At 53.8% G+C, this 17,581-nt stretch overlaps 2 protein-coding genes across 2 annotated transcripts; both read right to left on the bottom strand.

Annotated features, from left to right (window-relative positions):
- Positions 1-1,341: 1,341 nt before the first annotated feature.
- LOC138718539 (forkhead box protein J1-like) lies at positions 1,342-3,813 on the bottom strand. The gene is made up of 2 exons (XM_069853044.1): positions 3,310-3,813; positions 1,342-2,124 (listed from the first exon to the last, which is right to left on the bottom strand). Exons 1-2 carry the CDS (start codon positions 3,811-3,813, stop codon positions 1,342-1,344), a joined length of 1,287 nt encoding a protein of 428 aa, XP_069709145.1.
- Positions 3,814-9,741: 5,928 nt separating this feature from the next.
- Positions 9,742-12,011, bottom strand: LOC138718491 (forkhead box protein J1-like). Its single transcript, XM_069852998.1, has 2 exons — positions 11,508-12,011; positions 9,742-10,524 (listed from the first exon to the last, which is right to left on the bottom strand). The coding sequence occupies exons 1-2, from the start codon at positions 12,009-12,011 to the stop codon at positions 9,742-9,744; spliced, it is 1,287 nt and encodes a 428-aa protein (XP_069709099.1).
- Positions 12,012-17,581: the final 5,570 nt, after the last annotated feature.

The following is a 17,581-nucleotide window of genomic DNA, read 5'->3' as shown; positions in this document are numbered from 1 at the left end:
GTTTAGTGGTTGATAGGAATGATTGGACTAGATGAGCCTGGAGGTCTTTCCATACCTAGTGATTCTGTGAATACGCAGGTAGGAACATGGCATGAGCAGAAGGACAGTGTCGAGTGCTTACACCATGTCACACCCAGGAGCTCCGCGCAGGGACAGGGAAGGATGCTCCAGGGGCTGGGAGCAGCTCCCAGGCCTCGGGACAGAGCCACCCTTGTGCCACAGAGAGCGTGTAGCCGTTGTCGCGCAGCTGGCTGTTTGTGCATCAGTTTTCCCGTGAGGAATCACTGTGCTGCTGCGGAGCGGCGTGAGGGCATCTGTGTATCCGGGCCGGGTGTACAGGCAGGGCTGGGCTGGTGGGGTGACCCCCACCTCCAGGAGAGAGGGTCTGACAGGGTCAGGAGGGGCTGGAGGAGAACAAGGAGGCAAAAGGCTTGTTCTTATTTATTCTTTTTAATTGTAAATAACATCCCATTAAAAGGTGAAATCACACACAAATCTCTGCAGCCCTTTGGCACCGTATGGAGGCCCCAACAGAGGGAAATAGAATGAGAACAGCAAATAAAGAGAGGCCTTATCAGTACAGACAAATACATCCACACCACACTCCAGAGCCTGTAGCCCTGTGCCCACTGGACACTATCCCCACCAATGTGGTGGCATCCCAGGGGACTTCAGGCGGTGGCACCTGGACAAAGCAACAGCCCAAGGCCCTGCTCTGCCCCTTGCGTGACCTGAAGATATTCAATTCTCAGCTTGCCTCGTGCTTTACTCGGGAAGGAATGCAGAACTTTTCCAGGGAAGTTGTGGCTGCATCATCCCTGGAGGTGCTCAAGGCCAGGTTGGACAGGGCCCTGGGCAGCCTGATCTTGTGGGAGGTGTCCCTGCCCATGGCAGGGGAGTTGGAACTAGATGATCTCTAAGGTCCCTTTAACCCAAAGTATTCTACGATTCTGTGGTTCTATGATTCTATGATTCTCCCACCTCCACACTCCCACCCCCTCCCCAAATTTGAGTACAAATTGCAACAAGGATAATGGGATTTTTTAAAGGCTTCTTTATTAATTCATAAGCTACAACCTCTCTCAATAAATATTGCGGCTAACATTAAAGGTCCTAAATGCTGTTGTTACTAAACAGAAATTCTCTACAATCTTTGACTTCTCAACAAGTCTAAGGCAAACCACTGACACTACAGCTTCTGCTCACTCCTACCTGATGCCTACTCTATCTCTAATAACCTACAGCGAAGGAGAGGTGAAGAATCCAGTTCTTGGAAGTCCCAGTAGCGTGGGGGGAGCATCCTGCTAAAGCACACATGGGCTTTGATCGGTGACTGGCCTCTTACAAGAGGGAATCCAGATTGATCCAGTTGCTGACATCCGCTATTACAGAGGCATCGTTGACTTCAAACAACTGCTCTGCATTGGCAGAATTTGAGAGGAGATCGCTTGTCCCTTCATCACAGAGATGCTGCAGGAAAGAAGTGGCCACGAAGCTTTCGTCCAGGCTCAGGCTGTTCTGGGAGGACTCAGTGAGGACCTGCTCCGGCCCCTGGGGACATTCAAAGTGGTGCCCTTGTGCCATCAACTCCAGGTTGAGCGTTTTGAGGCTGACTGGAGATAAGAGCTCCAGATCCCCAAAAGTGGAGACCTCTCTGTTCAGGCTGGGGTCAGAGTCCCCTTTCAGGGATCCCAGCTGGGTCTGCTCCTCCTGGCTCAGCAAGGCGGAATTGGAAAGCCGACACGCTTTGGCTGTTTGCTTGGGCAAGGGCTGCTTGCGCTTGAGCCCTCTTTTGCCATCCACTGGATTCCAGTTCTGGTTGCCAAGACCTTCTTCAAACTCTTTCAGCAGCAGCTGTGACTCCAGGTTGACAGAGAGGACTTTATTGGAGGCACAAGCTGAAGCAGCCAGGGAGGCACCACGCTGTGCTTCTTGCTGGGCTTTCGCAGTGGAGGCTGGGTGGATCTGCACTGGGCGCATCCTCTGCTTTTTGAAGGCACCGCTCTTGAGCTGCTCAACGTATTGCGGGTCAAGCTTCCAAAAGCCACCTCTCCCTGGCTTGTCCTTCTCTCGAGGCACCTTGATGAAGCGCTTGTTTGAGGAGAGGTTGTGCCGGATGGAGTTCTGTGAAAAAAGAGAAAAAAAAACAAGGTGGAACAATCATCGGCTGGTGCCGCAACTATCTGCGTGGGGAGGCTGGTGGAGAAGCATCTTTGCAGCCAGGAGGAAGAGGAGGGTCTTTACATCCATGTGGCCCCATGACCAGCGGCAACATGTGGCATCACCATGGTGGACAGCACCATCAGGGCCCTCCTCGCATCCCCAGCTTGACCCACACCTCCTGTTAGTGTTGCGGGGAAAGCGGTTTGCTAAAATACAGGCACATGTCTGCCTGCTGCCAGGCTGACACAAACCGGACGGGCAAAACTGGAGAGGCACGGGGGCTGTCCCACCCCAGCCCTGTGTGTCCCCAGAGGTGCCTTCTGGCCCAGAGGAGCTCCGGGTAAAATCACTGCATCCTCATCAGCCACTGCTTAAAGGAGGTGGGGGGAAGACTATGGGGAAGAGAAAGAAAGAAAAAGAGGATTTTCTGCTTTTCCAGCCATATTTCCTGGTGGGTTAATATATTAATCCTTCCTCCCTGCAAGAACCTTGTGTACCTCCTGCATCTCTTCCTTCTGTCAATGAACACTTTGAATTAAAAGTGTGGTGAATATCCAGCCATGAGTTTGCAAGAGAAAGTCAAGATTCTGGTACTCAGCTTCTCCCATAGAGTCCCTCCCGTAAGTTTCCCAGCACGGGGAGTCTGGGGAACACCTGTGGCCCTGGAGAGGGACCAAGGGCTTCCCTACCTTTCTCTCTGGTGGGCTTCAATAGCCTCCAGACACCCACTTGCCCAGGGAGGTGGTGGACAGTTCCTGGGCGGGGGGCTAAGAAAGGTTTAGCTCAGCCCTGCCTGGGGGAGCAGTGGTGCAGGATAGCTGGCACGCTCTGGATTTGGGCTGGGAATAACTAGAGCAGAGGGAGGAGCAACCCAGGTGCCTCCTGCCCCACCACATTCTAGAAAGCCACCCGTGCTGGAGAGTGTCCTCTGAGATGGAGCAGGGCAGCAAGCTACAGGAAGCTGAAGTGGGAGACAGAGACACCTTAACTCCAGAGTCAAGAGGAGATGCAGGGACCAACAGCGCAATGGGGACCTTTCCACTCCAAAAATGACCCTGAGCTCTCTCTTACACGATGGAAGCTGTGAAAGGCCCTTCCCAGCCATAAGGGGAGATGGGGCAGGGCAAGAGTTCTCAAATGTCCTACCTGCCACACGGGATCAGCTTGACGGAAGTAGCAGAAGTTGTCGGTAATCCACTTGTAGATGTCGGAGAGGGTGACGTGGGGCTCCTTGCTGGCTTCCATCGCCATGCAGATGAGGGTGGTGTAGGAGTAGGGTGGCTTGATGTAGGGGTTGGTCTGGTAGTCAATGCCCTCCGTCAGCTGAGGGTGCGTGGACACAACGTGGTGCTCCGTCATCCAGCTGGAGGAGGAGATGGGCATGCGGGGAGTGTGGGGCGTTTCCATGTGCACTGAGTCAGTGCCCAGGGGTGAGCACGGTGCGGCAAAGCTGGGGATGCCCTGACAGCTGTGGGGGTCCGGGCTGCTGGGGCAGCAGGAGGAGTTGCCCATGCTAGCGCTGATGATGGAGAAGTCCAGCAGCCACGTCAGGTTGGGCAGGCTGTCGTCCACATCGTCCGAGTCTCTCCTGCTGCCCTCCTGCCCTCTGTCCTTCCCTGTCTCCTCGTGGCTCTGCCACCCCTCAGCCATGCCTCATCGGCAGCTCTGGAATTCACGGGGTGCGTCTGAAGCGGAGGGAGGGGACGGAGCAGATCCTGCAATGACAACAGGGAAGGGATGAGGCTCTCTGAGGAGCAGCTGCTCTCTGGCCTGTGAGCAAGGCTGGGACTGGGTGCTCCCAGTGCCGCTGAGTGAGATCCATCCCCGGGCTGCTGCGCACCAGAGCCGTGACACCTCCCCTGGATGATCTACCAGCCCGGAAGCTTGCGAAAATTCACTCAAACCCCTACATCCCAGTATCACCCAACCCTCGTGGGCCCAGCAAGTCTTGGATTCAGAAAGTAATCAATAAAACAACAACGACTAAAACCACCCCTTACGTAACCAACATCCAGCCCTGCTGTCCCAAACAGAGTGGGCGTTTCTCCCACACGTTGCTAAGCAGGACAAAATGTCAAGATGAAAGACCTGGACAAAACGCCTTCAGCTTCCCTCTCTTCCACGTTATTCCTGCTCCTCCCTGCTCCTGGCACCCCAACACAGCGGTGGGGGACCGCGCAGACCCACCCCAGGCACACCCTCACGCAGAGCCAGCTGCCTGTTCAGCCCTCCGTTACTCCCAGGCTGGGGATGCAGTGTCTGCCTTCCCTGCTTTGCTACGAACCTGCGATCCCGTGTCTTTGGGCAAGGAGCGAGCCCGCCGAGGCCGGCCAGGGACGAGGAGCTCTGCACGGGCTGCGCGGGGCGGCTGGGGCTGGAGGTTCCTCCTTTCGAATGACGCTGCGCCCAACAGTCAGCGGGGGGCGGGGCCAGCAGAACCACCTGCCCCGCTCCCACAGAACAGGCTTTTCTCCCCAAAAGAAGCTTCAGGGCAGCCACACCTTCTTCAGAAGCTTGGTGCCCAGTGTCACCACCCGGCCCCTGCCAGCTCCTGTGCCCACACTAAGGGAGATCCCAGAAGCGCTCGTTGCTGCCCTTGGTTCCTCCAACAATATCCCCAAATGGATCCAGGTTGGAGATGAGGCCGTGTCTGTCCAGAGGCCAGTGTTTCGCCTGGCAAGAAACCTTGTAGCTGCCCACAACCTGATAGACAACAAGGATTACCTGCCCGGTAAGACAGCAGTTCAAACCCTGGCTGTCTGCGTGGTCGTTGCATCCCTTCCCTGGATCTGAGAGGTTTCTCTTAAAACAACACCCTGTCTGCAGAGAAGGTCCAAAAATATGACCTGTTTGGGTGATGCAATGGTTGCAATGGGCACCCTTGGGAAAGGCCTGCGGAAGTGACACTGGATGAGTGCCTCCATCCATCTTGTGTGGTTTTCCAGGACACAAGGAGCTGGAGCCCCTCAAGTACTCAAAGGTGGCCACGGCTGCCTCTGAAGACTGATCAGGTCTACATTCCACTAGGGCCAGCAGCATCCCAGTGATGCTCTTCTGATAAGGTTTCTCTTTCCACTTTCCAGGGGCATTTGCTGAACTGCCCTCAGTTGCTGCTGCTAGCTTGAGTCATATTGAAATCCCAGGATTCCGGAAAATGAAGAATACGGTGATGCAGAAGAAGTCTCTGGTCAGGTGAGGCAGGCAATCTGAGGCTGGTGTCTGTACAGGTTCACTTTTGGACCAGGGAAGAATCCGTTTCCAGCCCCAAACACATACCATTCATCACTGCCCAACAGTGGTGACGGCAGCGCTCAGAGGGCTGGGGTGGGGCTGCTGGAAGCCCCACATTTCAGAGGGTTGGTTCCTCTCTGGCCCTTCAGGAGAGTCCCCTGCATGGTTCTGCTCAGGGACAGCTGCTTGTCAGCCGAGCGTCCTGACGCAGGGATTTTACTCTCCTGAGCTGAGCGCAGCCATCAGTTGAGGTGCCAGTGGCTGCACACACAGGCACGTGGCTTGTTGCATTCTCAGGCAAATTTCCCCTGTTGTGTCCTTTCCCAGGAGGCAGCCAGCCATCCCACAGGACTCCGCTGGAAAAACCTCCGCTGGAAAAAAGCTGGTTGTGACTAGCCAGCCCAAGGGTAAACCCACACAAGGCAGCCAAGCAGCAAAGCAGAGCCAAATGCAGGCAGGGGAACCTCAGAGCTGCAGAGGAGGAGGACAAGGAGAAAAGAAAGTTCCTGTCAGACAGAAATTACTGTCAACAAGTTCTGTGACCAGGATGTACGATAAACCTGAGGTCTTCACTCCACAGCCACCAGGACTTAGGACAGCAGAATTACTGAAATCAAGGCCTGAGGCGTTCTGGTCTGTGCTGAAAGAACCTCAGAAGGCCATATTAGCAGGATACAGCTTCCAGCCCTCCCTTTTGGAGTTCAGGTCTAAACACCAGTCACTGGAGACCACACCCATCACCTCCATGACTGAGTGGTCCTGACTGCAGCGATCAGGGCTTGGGGTGCCAGGAGCAGCAGGAGCATCACCTGAGGCAGCAAAACAGGTACGTGGCCCAGGTCCGTGTTGTTTAGAGCGAACATCAAGAGATCCCCAGGCCAACCTCACGCTCAGAGCACATCCCATCGGGCTGCTCAAGGACATGCCCAACTGAGGGATGAACACTCTCTTGGTACAAGGTGTGCACACTCTTTGGGTAAAAAAAAGCTTTTTTAAAGCTCAGGTTCTTGGCTTTGAGCCATAACCTACCTGGGTTTGGCACAAAGCCTGTAAAATTTTGTAGTCCAAAGCTACGTTTTGAAGGCACAGAACCCAAATCTAATGGTACAAAAGCCTCAATTTGGAGCCTAAGTCATCATTTTTAGGGCCCAAAGCTCCTTTTATTAATTTCCAAATGCTCATTCGTAGAGCCCAAAGCCACATCTTCAGGGTCCAAACCTTCATTTTAGGTCAAATACATTAAACTAGGCCTGATGCTTAGTTTTCAGGGTCAAAACCTCAGTTTTAGATCGCAAAGTCTCATTTTTAGCATCCAAATATTAGTTTGAGACACAAAAGGTCATTTCAGATTCTAAATCCTCATTTCGGTATCCAAACCTAAGATTAAAGAACTCAAAAGTTTTAGATTTAGGGTCTAAATTCTCATTGACGGGGTCCAAGCCTATCTTTTGCAGCTCCAAGTCTTAATTTTAGGACCCATCATCTTATTTTAAGGCCCAAAGCTTCATCTTGCAGGTCTACACTCTCATTTTTAGGGCCAAAGCCACTTTCTTCCTAAGACTTGCAGTTGTAGAGTTTGAGTTATCACTGTAGGGTCCAAAGTACCATTTTTAGTTTCAAAAGTAATAGTTAGAGTCGAAAGCATGAGTTCTAGGGTACAAAGCCACAATGTAATTGTTCAGACTCGTCATCTAAACCTCATTTAAGGCCTTAAAGCCTCATTTTTTTATTGTTGAAAGCCTTATTGTATCATCCAAACATATTTTGGGTCCAACATTTTTAAGGCTCAAAGAATCAGTTTCAAATGCAGATCCTAATTTTTAGAATACAAGGCCTCATCTGTAGTGTGTCAACCCTTCTTTGTTGGGGTACTAAGCTTATATTTTAGAGTTGTAATCCTCATTTTAGGGTATGAAGCTTTATTTTTAGGGTGCAAAGTCTTTAGTTTACAGACTCAAATGTGGAGAGCCAAAACTCGCATTGATATAGCCCGAAGTCTTTTTATTAGGATCCAAAGCCTATAGGACATGAAAGCCAATTTTAAGAGTATAAATCTACATTTTTAGGCTGCAAAGCCAGAGTTGAATGCGCAAGGCATGTATTGACTGGCATAAAAGACAGCTCTGGAGCAGCTGAATTAGGGGGGAACAGAAGACCGAGACAGAAGGAGACCCCCCCACTCTGGGATCACCTCCATCAAAGACCAAAACAGCAGAACGCCTTCTGGACCTTGTCTCCCAGAGACGCCGGACATCTGGGGACCCGTGGTGGTAGCCATGAACCCCTTTTCCTTCCCTCTTCTCCCCATCTCTTTCCTTGTTCTCTGTCTCTTTCTATCGTACGTCGCTTTACGGGCATAAGTAATAAAGTGCCAGGTTAGACTGAAGTTTGACTCCCTTGACTCTTTGAATTATTTGCACTCTGAAACCATAAATGAAACGAACCATCACGCGTCCACGAGTGGACCGTGACAGTTGCCTGGAAAGCTGTTACTGTTAACGCTGTTAATCCCTACGAATCATTTATTACATTTATTGTTGTAATGAGTAAAACTTGATTTCACAGAGTATTGGAGAGTTTGGGCTTTTATGCTGATCGCACTTTGTGCTGCGCACCCTGTGTTAAAACACCTCGGAGCTTCCCAAACCTGCTGCCTCTTGACCCACTGCCCCCACCGCGCCTGCCCCAGCAGCTGAGCATGAGGTGATCTTCTTCACAGCCCTGGCAGAGCCTGACTGCTTCTCAGCTTAGTTGATTTTGCAAGGATTTGGTTGTTTCTGCAGCTTCTGTGCAGCTCTGCTCACACTCCTGTGCCCACCAGGTCTCCAAAGCCACTTGTGTTTCACAGGGCATGTGGAGGGATAGAGAAGAGGAGGCTGAGGGGAGACCTTGTTGCTCTCTACAACTAATTTTTCACAGAAAGGGTCATTGGGCACTGGCAGAGGCTGCCCAGTGAGGGGATTGAGTCATGTAAATGGCAGGTGGATGAGGTGCTGAGGGGCACGGTTTAGTGGTTGATAGGAATGATTGGACTAGATGAGCCTGGAGGTCTTTCCATACCTAGTGATTCTGTGAATACGCAGGTAGGAACATGGCATGAGCAGAAGGACAGTGTTGAGTGCTTACACCATGTCACGCCCAGGAGCTCCGCGCAGGGACAGGGAAGGATGCTCCAGGGGCTGGGAGCAGCTCCCAGGCCTCGGGACAGAGCCACCCTTGTGCCACAGAGAGCGTGTAGCCGTTGTCACGCAGCTGGCTGTTTGTGCATCAGTTTTCCCGTGAGGAATCACTGTGCTGCTGCGGAGCGGCGTGAGGGCATCTGTGTATCCGGGCCGGGTGTACAGGCAGGGCTGGGCTGGTGAGATGTCCCCCCACCTCCAGGAGAGAGGGTCTGACAGGGTCAGGAGGGGCTGGAGGAGAACAAGGAGGCAAAAGGCTTGTTCTTATTTATTCTTTTTAATTGTAAATAACATCCCATTAAAAGGTGAAATCACACACAAATCTCTGCAGCCCTTTGGCACCGTATGGAGGCCCCAACAGAGGGAAATAGAATGAGAACAGCAAATAAAGAGAGGCCTTATCAGTACAGACAAATACATCCACACCACACTCCAGAGCCTGTAGCCCTGTGCCCACTGGACACTATCCCCACCAATGTGGTGGCATCCCAGGGGACTTCAGGCGGTGGCACCTGGACAAAGCAACAGCCCAAGGCCCTGCTCTGCCCCTTGCGTGACCTGAAGATATTCAATTCTCAGCTTGCCTCGTGCTTTACTCGGGAAGAAATGCAGAACTTTTCCAGGGAAGTTGTGGCTGCATCATCCCTGGAGGTGCTCAAGGCCAGGTTGGACAGGGCCCTGGGCAGCCTGATCTTGTGGGAGGTGTCCCTGCCCATGGCAGGGGAGTTGGAACTAGATGATCTCTAAGGTCCCTTTAACCCAAAGTATTCTACGATTCTGTGGTTCTATGATTCTATGATTCTCCCACCTCCACACTCCCACCCTCTCCCCTAATTTGAGTACAAATTGCAACAAGGATAATGGGATTTTTTAAAGGCTTCTTTATTAATTCATAAGCTACAACCTCTCTCAATAAATATTGCGGCTAACATTAAAGGTCCTAAATGCTGTTGTTACTAAACAGAAATTCTCTACAATCTTTGACTTCTCAACAAGTCTAAGGCAAACCACTGACACTACAGCTTCTGCTCACTCCTACCTGATGCCTACTCTATCTCTAATAACCTACAGCGAAGGAGAGGTGAAGAATCCAGTTCTTGGAAGTCCCAGTAGCGTGGGGGGAGCATCCTGCTAAAGCACACGTGGGCTTTGATCGGTGACTGGCCTCTTACAAGAGGGAATCCAGAGTGATCCAGTTGCTGACATCCGCTATTACAGATGCATCGCTCACTTCAAACAACTGCTCTGCATTGGCAGAATTTGAGAGGAGATCGCTTGTCCCTTCATCACAGAGATGCTGCAGGAAAGAAGTGGCCACGAAGCTTTCGTCCAGGCTCAGGCTGTTCTGGGAGGACTCAGTGAGGACCTGCTCCGGCCCCTGGGGACATTCAAAGTGGTGCCCTTGTGCCATCAACTCCAGGTTGAGCGTTTTGAGGCTGACTGGAGATAAGAGCTCCAGATCCCCAAAAGTGGAGACCTCTCTGTTCAGGCTGGGGTCAGAGTCCCCTTTCAGGGATCCCAGATGGGTCTGCTCCTCCAGGCTCAGCAAGGCGGAATTGGAAAGCCGACACGCTTTGGCTGTTTGCTTGGGCAAGGGCTGCTTGCGCTTGAGCCCTCTTTTGCCATCCACTGGATTCCAGTTCTGGTTGCCAAGACCTTCTTCAAACTCCTTCAGCAGCAGCTGTGACTCCAGGTTGACAGAGAGGACTTTATTGGAGGCACAAGCTGAAGCGGCCAGGGAGGCACCATGCTGTGCTTCTTGCTGGGCTTTCGCAGTGGAGGCTGGGAGGATCTGCACTGGGCGCATCCTCTGCTTTTTGAAGGCACCGCTCCTGAGCTGCTCAACGTATTGCGGGTCAAGCTTCCAAAAGCCACCTCTCCCTGGCTTGTCCTTCTCTCGAGGCACCTTGATGAAGCGCTTGTTTGAGGAGAGGTTGTGCCGGATGGAGTTCTGGGAAAAAAGAGAAAAAAACCAGGGTGGAACACAAGTCTGCTAAAATACAGGCACATGTCTGCCTGCTGCCAGGCTGACACAAACTGGACGGGCAAAACTGGAGAGCCACGGGGGCTGTCCCACCCCAGCCCTGTGTGTCCCCAGAGGTGCCTTCTGGCCCAGAGGAGCTCCGGGTAAAATCACTGCATCCTCATCAGCCACTGCTTAAAGGAGGTGGGGGGAAGACTATGGGGGAAGAAAAAGAAAGAAAAAGAGGATTTTCTGCTTTTCCAGCCATATTTCCTGGTGGGTTAATATATTAATCCTTCCTCCCTGCAACAACCTTGTGTACCTCCTGCATCTCTTCCTTCTGTCAATGAACACTTTGAATTAAAACTGTGGTGAATATCCAGCCATGAGTTTGCAAGAGAAAGTCAAGATTCTGGTACTTAGGTTCTCCCATAGAGTCCCTCCCATAAGTTTCCCAGCACAGGGAGTCTGGGGAACACCTGTGGCCCTGGAGAGGGACCAAGGGCTTCCCTACCCTTCTCTCTGGTGGGCTTCAATAGCCTCCAGACACCCACTTGCCTAGGGAGGTGGTGGACAGTTCCTGGGCGGGGGGCTAAGAAAGGTTTAGCTCAGCCCTGCCTGGGGGAGCAGTGGTGCAGGATAGCTGGCACGCTCTGGATTTGGGCTGGGAATAACTAGAGCAGAGGGAGGAGCAACCCAGGTGCCTCCTGCCCCACCACATTCTAGAAAGCCACCCGTGCTGGAGAGTGTCCTCTGAGATGGAGCAGGGCAGCAAGCTACAGGAAGCTGAAGTGGGAGACAGAGACACCTTCACTCCAGAGTCAAGAGGAGATGCAGGGACCAACAGCGCAATGGGGACCTTTCCACTCCAAAAATGACCCTGAGCTCTCTCTTACACGATGGAAGCTGTGAAAGGCCCTTCCCAGCCATAAGGGGAGATGGGGCAGGGCAAGAGTTCTCAAATGTCCTACCTGCCACACGGGATCAGCTTGACGGAAGTAGCAGAAGTTGTCGGTAATCCACTTGTAGATGTCGGAGAGGGTGACGTGGGGCTCCTTGCTGGCTTCCATCGCCATGCAGATGAGGGTGGTGTAGGAGTAGGGTGGCTTGATGTAGGGGTTGGTCTGGTAGTCAATGCCCTCCGTCAGCTGAGGGTGCGTGGACACAACGTGGTGCTCCGTCATCCAGCTGGAGGAGGAGATGGGCATGCGGGGAGTGTGGGGCGTTTCCATGCGCACTGAGTCAGTGCCCAGGGGTGAGCACGGTGCGGCAAAGCTGGGGATGCCCTGACAGCTGTGGGGGTCCGGGCTGCTGGGGCAGCAGGAGGAGTTGCCCATGCTAGCGCTGATGATGGAGAAGTCCAGCAGCCACGTCAGGTTGGGCAGGCTGTCATCCACATCGTCCGAGTCTCTCCTGCTGCCCTCCTGCCCTCTGTCCTTCCCTGTCTCCTCGTGGCTCAGCCACCCCTCAGCCATGCCTCATCGGCAGCTCTGGAATTCACGGGGTGCGTCTGAAGCGGAGGGAGGGGACGGAGCAGATCCTGCAATGACAACAGGGAAGGGATGAGGCTCTCTGAGGACCAGCTGCTCTCTGGCCTGTGAGCAAGGCTGGGACTGGGTGCTCCCAGTGCTGCTGAGCGAGATCCATCCCCGGACTACTGCGCACCAGAGCCGTGATACCTCCCCTGGGTGATCTACCAGCCTGGAACCTTGGGAGAATTCACTCAAACCCCTACATCCCAGTATCACCCAACCCTCGTGGGCCCAGCAAGTCTTGGACTCAGAAAGTAATCAATAAAACAACAACGACTAAAACCACCCCTTACGTAACCAACATCCAGCCCTGCCGTCCCAAACAGAGTGGGCGTTTCTCCCACACGTTGCTAAGCAGGACAAAATGTCAAGATGAAAGACCTGGACAAAACGTCTTCAGCTTCCCTCTCTTCCACGCTATTCCTGCTCCTCCCTGCTCCTGGCACCCCAACACAACGCGGTGGGGGACCGCGCAGACCCACCCCAGGCACACCCTCACGCAGAGCCAGCTGCCCGTTCAGCCCTCCGTTACTCCCAGGCTGGGGATGCAGTGTCTGCCTTCCCTGCTTTGCTACGAACCTGCGATCCCGTGTCTTTGGGCAAGGAGCGAGCCCGCCGAGGCCGGCCGGGGACGAGGAGCTCTGCACGGGCTGCGCGGGGCGGCTGGGGCTGGAGGTTCCTCCTTTCGAATGACGCTGCGCCCAACAGTCAGCGGGGGGCGGGGCCAGCAGAACCACCTGCCCCGCTCCCACAGAACAGGCTTTTCTCCCCAAAAGAAGCTTCAGGGCAGCCACACCTTCTTCAGAAGCTTGGTGCCCAGTGTCACCACCCGGCCCCTGCCAGCTCCTGTGCCCACACTGAGGGAGATCCCAGAAGCGCTCGCTGCCGTGGTCTGGATGGGGGCACAGGGGAATTCAAAGAAGGAAAAGAGCGATAACAATAACCATCCCCTGTGCAAACCCACTGCTCCTGACAGCCGGCAAACGCTCTGCAGGACGCTTCAAAACATCTGAGAAGGCACTTTCCAGGGGACTGTCTTTAAAGTGTCCAGCATACTTCCAGGAGAACTTTCTGGAAAGCTTCCTGTAGCAGGAACATCTGCCCTGAGAGGGAGGAGGCTGAGGCAGGGTGCAGGGGAGCTGGGGCTCAGCTTACAGACCCCACCCTGGTGCTGCCTGGGGACCCTCCAGCTGCCAACATGACCATATATGACCATGATCCCATTCTGCCTTGAGCATAAAGGCAGCCCTGCCAGAGGCCATTTTGAGGCCTCCTCGAGCAGTAGGAGTGTGGGGGGAGGTTGTTCCTGTGCTAGGAGTACGTAGGCTGGTCTTCTCCTTGCGGTTTGGTGTCACCTCTTCACCAGGTGAGTACATGCGCTGTAGGATCCTCCCCCACCTCCTAAAGCCCTTAGAGATTCTGGTTATTTGTGCAGTAGTGTTGTGTAGCCCCAGTGACTGGTACCAGCTCGTGGGTGTGTGCATTGTTCCAAAGACTTTCCATAGGACTGTCCTCTGATATCTCCTCTGAAGCCCAGTTTTAGGCCCTGCAGCTTAAGTTTTTGTTTCTAGAGATCCATTTTCAGTCCCTCAACCCCATTTTTTGAGCCCCCGCAACCCTGTGTTTAGAAGCCAAAGCTTCGTTTTTAGGTTGCATGGGGGGGAATGATGGGGTTCCAAAACACTTTCCTTAAGGTCCAGGTCTTCTGGTTTGTGCCCCAGAGGAGCATAATTAGTTTTGAAACCCTCATTTCAGTGCCCAAAGTGTAATATGAGGTTCAAAAGCCTCTGTTTGAGGGTTCAAAGCATCACTTAAGGGCACAAAGGGTTAGCTGTTCTGCAGAGCTTCATTTTAGAGCCGCAGGGTTGAGGCTGTTGTGGGAGGTGTTTTTTAACAAACCAGAGGGGTTTGGGTCTGACTGTGCATTACTTGGCTGCCATAAACTTGAACTGCCGGAGGGTGACAGTTCACAGGGATTGGAGCTGCTAGGAAGACATTCTGGCTTCCAGCACACCACAGATTCCAAGCCTCTTACTCAGAAATGCGTCAGAAGCTGGGTTTAATGGGTCTGAGGTTGAATTTTAGGGGTTCCAAACTGTCAGTAATTGGGTCAAACACCCTCTTCCTGCGGGTCAAAATCTAATTTATGTAGCCTAATTTCTAGTTTGCAAAGCTCACTTTTAGGCGCAGAGCTTCATTTTTAGGGCAGAAACGTTCACTGCATTCTCAATTCCCAAGACGTGATTTTAGGTTCCAAATCCTCATTTTAGGATCCAAGGCTGCGTTTTTAGGGTCTAAGCCCTCAGGGTATAAGCCGGTCACCACCCGGCCCCTGCCAGCTCCTGTGCCCACAGTAAGGGAGATCCCAGAAGCACTCGCTGCCGTGGTCTGGATTGGGTCACAGGGGAATTCAAAGAAGAAAAAGAGTGATAACAATGACCATCCTCTGTGCAAACTCACTGCTCCTGACAGCCGGCTTCGCTCCAGCCACACGGCTCAGCCCTCAGCACTGCTATGCCATGGGCTCGTCCCATCTCCCTCCCCAGAGAGTCCAACGCTCCCCGCGGCTTTCTGCCACCGCTGCCACCCCTGATCCTGTCCGAGTGACATCCCCCAACTTGAAAATAACAGTTGCCATAGGAGATCAGCTTTTATTGTCTGATATGTTGTCTTTCAAGGTCTGCATTCCCCACAACGAAGCCGGCTGAGACACCTCTCCCTCTGCCATGCTCTCCTCCTCTTCTTCCACAAGGGTGTCTTCACGCCAGCTGCTGATTGAGCCGCTTTCATGATGTCACCGTGTCTCACAACTGCAGCCAACTGCCATTTTCTGCTATGTGGAAGCTCTTTATAGTGATTTAAAGAGAAGGTGGCTGGGAGAGAGACACTTCGCTATGGCCACCATCATTCCTAGAGTGGACAACGCGAAGATGTGAAGCTGTGCGATGTCAGGCCTCAATCCTTTGAGGCTTTTTAGACCCCACTGGATGAACCCCCCCAGCATCTTGGCCTGCCATCCTCACTGGCACTGCTGGAGCTTGAGGTCTAAAGGACTACCCACCCCGTCCTTCCCAACTTGCATGAACTGGTGACCGTATGATTTCCGTGCTCCTCTTTTCCACCCTGCTTCCCGCCCCCATCCATCTAGATCCATTCTTTTCCCCAGCCTTTGGTCCTTCCCAAGGAATTCCCTGCACACGATGTCTGGGGGACCTGTGGGACAGGCACACAAGGTTTGCATGATGGAGGAGGGCTGCAGCCTTTGTGCCTCAGCTGAGTGGAGAGAAGCAGCTCCGAGTGCTGAGCAAAGACAGCCCTTGTTTCCCTGGAATCTCCTCTGCTAGCAGGGGGCAGCAAGCTTGGGGAAAGCCAAGGAACATGCGTGTGGAAGGGAGCCCTTAGGCTGCGCACGCTGGTGGGACAGCTGCTGCTTCTCTGCAGAGCTCCAGGAGAACCTTTTGGGAGGCCCCTGGCTGTCCAACTCCACAGCTTCTGGAGTTTCTCCACCCTCTTGTCCGTTTGGGAGGCAAGGTCAGGACCTTGGCACAGCTGTCTTTGCAGGACACGAGCTTTGCAAGAGGAGGACTTAGAACACACACACACTCACACACACACAAAAAAAAAAAAAAAGGGCAATCCGTGGTAAAAACTGGGCTCCCAGGGGTATTCAGCACCTGGAGTGATGCCCCGTCTCCCCAACCTCTCAGTGTCAGTCCCAAGCCCAGCTCAGTCACCATGGGCTGGGCAGGGGCTGCGTTAACACCCTCATCCCCCTCTCCCAATACAAATAGTTCTGCAAGCAGAGAGGTGCTGGCAAGTGAACACACAATCCTGTTACTGAATTAAACAAGGAACAGGGATCTGGGAGAGGGCTGGGGCTGGAGAGGTTGAGTGCAGGCACCGGCCTTTGGATCTCTCTGTGTCCCAGCACTGCCCACCGCCGCTCCGTCCTTGTCCAGATTCATCTCTCAGAGGCTCCTCTAGTGTTTGGCCAGCCGGCGCACTGGCTTTGTCTTTTTTTTCTTCAGTGGGATGTTATCCTGCAGGGAGGCCTCCTGCTTCTTGGTGGTGTTGGCTGGAGCATGGTGCTTGGCCTTCTTGCTGACTGCCCCTCCTGATCTGGGCTGTACCCGGCAGGAGATGCCGGAGGTGCCGGTCAGGAACATCTGCCCTGAGAGGGAGGAGGCTGAGGCAGGGTGCAGGCGGGGCTGATGGGGGCTGGGAGCAGAGGCACTGTCCTCGATGTCCCCAGCCTTGTTGGACATCTCTGATGGCTTGTGGTTGCTGCTGAAAAGGGTGGGGTTTTAGTGGGGTTGTGGTGGGGGTCTGTCCCAGCTGTGGGGAAGCGTCGTGGGGCAGGGGGTGGGTGTCCTACCCTGAGGGGTCTGCCAGCGCAAGGGCTGTGCCAGTACTTGGTGAGAGTTGAAGGAGCCTTCCCCTGCACCCTCAGATGGGATCTGGGAGCCTGTGGGACACCAGACTTGTCCAGATTTATTGTGCCAACAGCAGGGAATAGCGAGGCGAGAAAAACACGTGCAGCCCCTGTGGGACAAGTGATGGGCTCCGTCCTTCCTTCTGGCCACAGGAGGATGTCCTGGGTGTCAGGACAGGACATCTCACCACCCAGGAAGGCAAGGCTGAGGAAGGCCCTTGGTGCTGGGCTCAGCACTGGCGTGGGGATGGGGCACAGCCGTGTCTCCTGCCAGGTGCAAATGCGGCTGATGTGAGCAGCTCCTGTCACGCAGCTCCTCCTGCCATGGCTGTAGCTGGAGCACGGACTGGGGCTGAGGCACCTCTGCTACGAGGACAGGCTGAGAGAGTTTGGGTTGTTCAGCCTGGAGAAGAGAAGGCTCTCGGGAGACCTCGTAGTGGCCTTGTGGCACCTGAAGGGGCTACAATAAAGCTGGGGATGGCACGTGGTGACAAGGCGAGTGGGAGTGAGTTCAGGTTTGAAAGGGGAGGACTTAGAGTAGACATGAGGAAGAAATTCTTTGTGATGAGGCTGGTGTTGCCTGCAGAGTGGGACAGGGATCGGGGGGACAGGGACTCGAGGCCCTGGTCTGCAACACCAGCAGGGACAGCTGGAAAACCTCTGGGAACTCTCCTGGTCAGGTCTTTGTGGCCGTGGTCTGCTGCTCAGCCCTACTGGACGTCTGTGCCTGCGTCTCTGTCCTTTCTTGGGATGGGTATGCTGGGATCCTTCCCCTGGGATGCTCCGGAGGAGAGGTGAATGGGGAGAGGAGGGAGGGAGGGAGAGGACGCCACCTTCCTGTCTTCTGTGGCAGGAGGTACAGGGGGAGGAGGAAGACAGTGGTGGGATCCATGCAGGACCCATGAGGGTCTGCCGTCTTCTCAGTGCTGGAAAGCCTGGGGACCAAGAGGCTCAATGCCCTCTCCCTCAATGAGTGCCTTATCCTTTGCCCTCTGCCTCCCTAAAGAAAAGGACTCCCACAGGGGGTTAACAAACATGACTTCTTTTGGGGGGCAGCCTAACAGAGGGAGGAAACGCAGGA

Source organism: Phaenicophaeus curvirostris, chromosome 3 (genome assembly GCF_032191515.1).
Source record: "Phaenicophaeus curvirostris isolate KB17595 chromosome 3, BPBGC_Pcur_1.0, whole genome shotgun sequence".
NCBI lineage: Eukaryota > Metazoa > Chordata > Aves > Cuculiformes > Cuculidae > Phaenicophaeus > Phaenicophaeus curvirostris.
This window is presented reverse-complemented; position numbering and strand designations above follow the sequence as displayed.